General features: G+C 41.7%; 1 protein-coding gene across 1 annotated transcript in view; it reads left to right on the top strand.

The window, feature by feature from the left end:
• Positions 1 to 6386, top strand: part of BMS1 (BMS1 ribosome biogenesis factor) — a gene marked incomplete at its 5' end in the record, with an annotated part of 50275 nt that overhangs the window by 24765 nt on the left and 19124 nt on the right. The window contains 7 exons of the mRNA XM_012661486.1: positions 1 to 135; positions 2558 to 2746; positions 2836 to 3016; positions 3222 to 3280; positions 4401 to 4523; positions 5460 to 5607; positions 5954 to 6129. Coding sequence (XP_012516940.1) covers positions 1 to 135; positions 2558 to 2746; positions 2836 to 3016; positions 3222 to 3280; positions 4401 to 4523; positions 5460 to 5607; positions 5954 to 6129 — 1011 coding nt within the window. The remainder of the gene's footprint in view (positions 136 to 2557; positions 2747 to 2835; positions 3017 to 3221; positions 3281 to 4400; positions 4524 to 5459; positions 5608 to 5953; positions 6130 to 6386) is intronic.

The raw sequence follows: 6386 nt of genomic DNA, 5'->3' as shown, positions 1-6386 counted from the left end.
GATGAAGAGGAAAGTGCCAAGAAAAAGCATTTAGATAAGAAGAGAAAACTGAAGGAGATGTTCGATGCAGAATATGATGAAGGAGAAAGTACATATTTTGATGATCTCAAAGGAGAAATGCAGAAACAGGCACAGGTAAGAAAACTCAGTTCCTCTTAGTCTCTTGCCAAGGCTGTAACAGACCTAACTTTGTTTGGGTCTCTGCTTCTGACCTGCTTCTGTGCCTTCCCTCCTGACTCCTGGGTCGAGATGCATGTGAGTGTGTTTATTAATACGGTGATCTAATTGCTCCTTCAGTCAGAAGTTCACCAGAAAAATATCATTACCTATTTCTTGTACCAAGCATTAGGCGCAGATGAGGCAGAAATGACTGAGACATGGTGGTCACTTTTGAGGATCTCACGATGTAGTGATTTGAGACAGTGTGTTATTCACTTCCCTGTAAGCGTTGGCTTCACATCCAGCTGCTGCTGCCTGCTTTGTGGCCCGTGTGGCTTACGCACATACCAGTGCTCTCCAGGGGAAGTTTTCCGAAAACCCTCCTTGGTCAGAGTGAGAAGGACATACTGAGTGTAAGGTCAGACGTGGAGATAAAGGGAGATGGTGTGGCCGTCCTGCCAGGGGGTGCTGAGCAGCTGTTTAAGGTGATGATCTCACTGTGAAGGAGACACAAAGATGTGTTTACAGTTGATAGTGAGTGTCTGAGCCGGCCTTTGTTAGTGGGGCCACCGAGCATCTCCGTAAGCTGGACCATACAAATTAAATATATGATTTGTGAAAATGTGGTTGAAAGGCTTTGCTCAACCTGGGCCTTCGTCTAGTCAAAGAAGTATCTCCCGATTAGTCATTAACTTAGTGGTTACAAGTCTGTGTTGATCTTTGACAGACATGAATGAGAAATGTAAAACTGGTTCTGAAGTCTTTGCTTCAGCCCATTTACAATTTAAGGTTACCTAGAGCCTTGTGGGCCCTTGTAAAAGACTTTGAATTTTCACTCAGTGAAGGGGGCCCTTGGGCAGTTTTGAGCAGAGGCCAGATATTCATGATCCGCTTCCCTTTGAAAGGATTGCGCTGGCAAAAGTTCAGTCACGTGGCGCCAACCAGGGAGGTGGCAGTAGAGGTGAGACAGAGCCACATCTGGATATACTTTATTTGGAAGCTAAATCAGTAGGATTTCCTAGTGGAGTGAGTGTGGGGTGTGACAAGTAGAAGTTACTGGAAGGATGGGTTGTCATTAGTTAGGTAGGAAAGCGTCTAGTCGGTGCAGCCTTGTCTGGGAAGGTGATCTGTGGGGTCAGGTAGGTTTGAGGTATGTTCAGACAAGTGGATGCCAAGTCTGGAGAGAGAGGTCTGGCCAGGGACTCAGATGCACTGTCCGCATCGTACAGATGACTATGTAAAAGCCACGAGGTGGCCCGGGGAGTGAGTGCAGAGACGGGGCAGGCGGAGCAGGACTGATGTGGTGAGAGGAGGCAGCAGCAGTGGGGCCTGAGCAGTGCCAAGAGGGAGAAGAAATCTCCAGAGAATGCCAGGCATACTGGAAGCTGGCTGTAGAAGGAGGTGAAACATCGTTCAGTTGTTACCACGATGGAGACAGAACTAACCACTGGAGTAGGAATGTGGAGGCCGCTAGTGCCTTGGCAGGCATTTCCGTGGAGTGGTGGGTGAAAGTCCAATTCTCGTGGATTTAGGAGAATGGGAGCAAAGGAACTGGAGACTGCTACCGCAGAGAACTTCTGTGGGGTTTGCTGCAGAGGGAAGCAGAGAAATGGAGCAGTAGTTGATGGAGGAAGTGGCATCAAAAGAAGGTTTTAGGGTGAGAGAAATAACAGAGGGAAGGTCTGTTGGAATAAAGGCCAGCAAGAATGGTTGGTATGTCGTGTGCAGCTTTAGTTTGGCATTAAGTAGTGGCATGGATAAATGATCTAAGCCAGAGCTCCCAGGTAGAACTTCCGCCTTCGTGGACACGCATATCCGTGCTGTCCAGTGTGGTAGCCACTGGCCACATGTCGATATTGACCACTTGCAGTGTAGCAAATGTGATTGAAGAACTGAATTTTAAATATTATTTAATGTTAATTTAAGTAGCCACACATAGCATCCCTGTTTGGCAGTGCAGAGTCTGGATACAAGTGCGAACCTGGTGCAGGATTGACAGTGGAAGTTCTTTCGGTTTTCAAGTGAGTTAGGAAACAGGCATCAGCTGAGAGTGAGGATGAGGGAGGAGCTGTCGGGTGTTTAGAGATAATTGTTTGGAGAGTAAGAAGAGGAGGCATGGACTGGGGAAGCTCTGAGTGTGGACGTTCAGGGCTCCTGTCAGGGCTGTTTCCATTTGCTGTATGTTGGAACAACAGAGAAGAAAACAGCTAGGACATATTCTGAACAAACTGTAGTGATAAAATTTATATAAAATATGAAAACAATTTATATTATTTTTAATAGGTTACAGCTAAATAATTCTGTCCCTGGTTTATTTAGAAGTACTCATTTTTTAATATTAATCTTATGTTTATTAAAAATATCAGCATTGTGAGTTTTCCCCCCCTCTTACATACAGCTTAATCGAGCAGAATTTGAAGATCAAGATGATGAAGCCAGAGTTCAGTATGAGGGTTTTCGACCTGGGATGTACGTCCGAATTGAGATTGAGAATGTTCCCTGTGAATTTGTGCTGAACTTTGACCCCCATTACCCAATCATCCTGGGTGGTCTGGGCAACAGTGAGGGCAATGTCGGATATGTGCAGGTAGGTGCCCTGTGCTGCATGTTTGGCAGCTGAGGGTCTTTGGATGTGCCCTCCACCGGGCCTCTTACCGAACTTTCTTCTTCCCTCAGGTGCGTCTGAAGAAACATCGCTGGTATAAGAAAATTCTCAAGTCCCGAGACCCAATAATTTTTTCTGTAGGATGGAGGAGGTTTCAGACCATCCCACTTTATTATATCGAAGACCACAATGGAAGACAGAGGCTTCTAAAATATACCCCACAGCACATGCATTGCGGAGCAACCTTTTGGGGTAAAACGTGATTAGAACAACTTGCTTGTAGGTTAATTTAAACCTTTAGGCTGTGTCATTATAGCATTGCTCTTTTCCTTTCATGAAATCCCAATTCATAAGATTTTTCTGTCTTTTGAGGGGTGGGGGTGTTGGAGTAAATATATGTAAGACAGAATCAGAATTTGTGGTTTATTGTATTTCCTTTTTTCTTGTTTTCTTTAAGGTCCTGTCACTCCGCAGGGAACTGGGTTCTTGGCAATACAGTCTGTCAGTGGCATGATGGTAACTGCCTTGATGATTTATTTTATAGATTGTGTTTTGGAAATATATCTTGAATATGGATTATTATGTACATGAAACTTTAAGTTGAAAATTACACTTTTTTTTTTTTTTTTTTTGAGACAGAGTCTCACTGTGTTGCCCCGGCTAGGGTGCCATGGCGTCATCCTAGCTCACAGCAACCTCAAATTCCTGGGCTCAAGCAATCCTTCTGCCTCAGCCTCCTGAGTAGCTGGGACTACAGGCATGCGCCACCATGCCTGGCTAATTTTTTCTATGTATTTTTAGTTGTCCAATTGATTTCTTTGTATTTTTAGTAGAGACGGGATCTCACTCTTGCTCAGGCTGGTTTCGAACTCCTGAGCTCAAACAATCCGCCCACCTCGGCCTCCCAGAGAGCTAGGATTACAGGCATGAGCCATCGCGCCCGGCCCAAATTACACATTTTTAATGTGTAATATGAAGTAAATTTCTTTTTGCTTTTAATCTTCCTATATCTTTTTAAGTAGGGTATGTGAGTAGCTATGGCGAAGTAGAAGCATTACAATGATACTGAAGATAATTTATTGTGCATTTTTTGGACGTACGTAGCTAAGAAAGTACTTATGCGGTGTTCATCGTGTGCTAAGCACTATACTGGGTACTGAGGATGCGGCCTAGACCAGCTAGACATGAGTCTACCCTCCTAGTCATGCTGGCTTAGCAAAGAGCGTTCACTCATCTTCATTCGACCCGTCAGAGCAAGTTTTATTGGCCCCATTTAACAGAGAAGAAAACAAAATAATGAGCAGATGGAATTTGCCCTGGAGGGCCAAAATTTAATTTCTTAAAACATTGCAACTGTATTTTTATTTTCCATTTCATTCCAAATAGATTGTGAAATTGTGTTCTTATGAAATCACTCTCAGGAAAGTACTCAAGTCATCATTAGTTTGCCTTACCAGTATTGAAATTTTAGATTGCTTCTGTTAAAATACTGTGTTTCATGTTCAGATGTTCTCTCTTGTTCTTTCTTAGCTGATTGTAAGTGAAGTGCACTTTGGTAATTTATTGCATCACAGAGAATTACAGTTTTTGTCTTGCTGATATTATTCCTATATTCAAATTTTGGGGTTCCTTTTAGCCTGATTTCCGGATAGCTGCCACAGGTGTTGTCCTTGATCTGGATAAGTCCATAAAAATTGTGAAGAAATTAAAGCTAACTGGTTTTCCACATAAAATTTTCAAGAACACTTCATTTATTAAGGTCCGTATATCTACATATTCACGTATTTATAAATGTACGTATTGTTAAAGGAGGAATGAAATACTCTAAATTATGGGTCTAATGTTTTTAGAAAAGTATTTGAAATCTTTTATAAACTGGATCTTTAATATTTTTCGTTTACTTTTTTGTGTTGGTCTCTGTGTTACTTAAATATGCTGAAAAATCTTAAGGTGAAGTAAAACATATTTAATAATTGAGGCTATTACTTATTGCTCCCATGTGAAGCTGCCACAGAACTGATATTGCAAATATATAATTTTATCCATTGGGTTTTATTTCCTACCTTTTTGGTTTGTGTTAAGAAAGGGGAAAAAATCGTATATTTAACCATTCAGTAGAAAAATAGACAAAAGCAATATATAGAAAACTTGGCAAGAGTAGAGCGAAATGGACACACTGTTCTGCAGTATTTTGGGAGATTAGTTTGAGCAGCTTTTATTGAAAATTTCATTAGGGGGGATGTTTCCATTAAAAACAGAGTTAAGATCATAAAATGTTCTTTCAGTATAATGTAATAATACCACTGGCGTTTGTCTAGCTCTTTTTACTTTATAAGTGCATGCACCTAAGTAATTGGATTTGAGCTGCAGTCCAACCTGTGAGATGCCAGCAAAGGCTACCTAGGCCAGTTCAGTCTAATAAATATCTTTTGACTTTCTCTTCTGCAGAGATACCCGTGATGAGTATGCCAATGAGCCCACAGTAGAGTCTTGATTAATGTTATTTTGGGGAAAATAAAATAGAGTTGTATTCTTTTTGAGATACTAATTTCACTTTTAGGGGGCAAAATACATTTTGATTATTATACCATCCTTAAATTAGTTGTTCTTGTTTTTTAACCAAGGATATATTTATGAAAATAGAGGTAAAGTGAGTGATTCTATGTGTATGCGTTTTTATTTTTATATTCCATAGGGAATGTTTAATTCTGCCTTGGAAGTGGCCAAATTTGAAGGTGCTGTGATTCGAACTGTCAGTGGAATAAGGGGACAGATCAAGAAAGCACTCCGGGCTCCAGAAGGAGCTTTCCGGGCCACCTTTGAGGATAAGTTGCTGATGAGTGGTAAATATCGTTGGTGGCGTGTTCAAGACAGTGTGTTACTGTTCGTTATCGTTTTCTGGCCAGAGTTGAGTGGAGGCTGGAGTTCCAGTCTCTACAAAGTCAGAGTCGGCTCCGCCTCTCCCCGGTTTGAGCAGGCTACGCAGCGTGACCATTCACGTTGTGTCCGCGGCCCCTCGGTCACCCTCGGTAAAGTGTCCTGATAGATGAGTGATTTACTTAGTGAAGTCCCTCTTCAAGTACTGTGCAACCAGGTGGAGAAGTTTGTGGTGAAATTTTGAATTTTTTCCCTTGGCGAAATGGATGTGAATCTTTTGAAAACGTTAAAGTCAATTTCCTCTCTTTCCAGATATTGTCTTCATGCGAACGTGGTATCCTGTCTCCATTCCAGCCTTCTACAACCCGGTCACGTCTTTGCTGAAGCCAGTGGGTGAGAAAGACACCTGGTCAGGGATGCGAACAACAGGTCAACTCAGGCTTGCCCACGGCATCAGACTGAAGCCCAGCAAGGATTCCCTGTACAAGGTATAGGTCGTGTGTGTGTCAGTGCAGATGGCGCACCTGCTCTTACGGATAGGGAGTCACAGGGATGTTTTTATATGTAATATCTTATGTGCTTTGAATTTTAAATATAAAGTCTAACATTAAATTTGAACAATTGTATATTCATAGACGATTTTGGAAAAAGAACATAGGAAAATGGTAACAGTGTTTTTTTTTTTTTCCTGAATTGAAAAGAAGACTTAAACTTTTTTTTAAAAATACATTTTGTGTATATTTGA

Source organism: Propithecus coquereli, unplaced genomic scaffold (assembly GCF_000956105.1).
Source record: "Propithecus coquereli isolate 6110/MARCELLA unplaced genomic scaffold, Pcoq_1.0 Scaffold712, whole genome shotgun sequence".
Classification (NCBI taxonomy): domain Eukaryota; kingdom Metazoa; phylum Chordata; class Mammalia; order Primates; family Indriidae; genus Propithecus; species Propithecus coquereli.
This window is presented reverse-complemented; position numbering and strand designations above follow the sequence as displayed.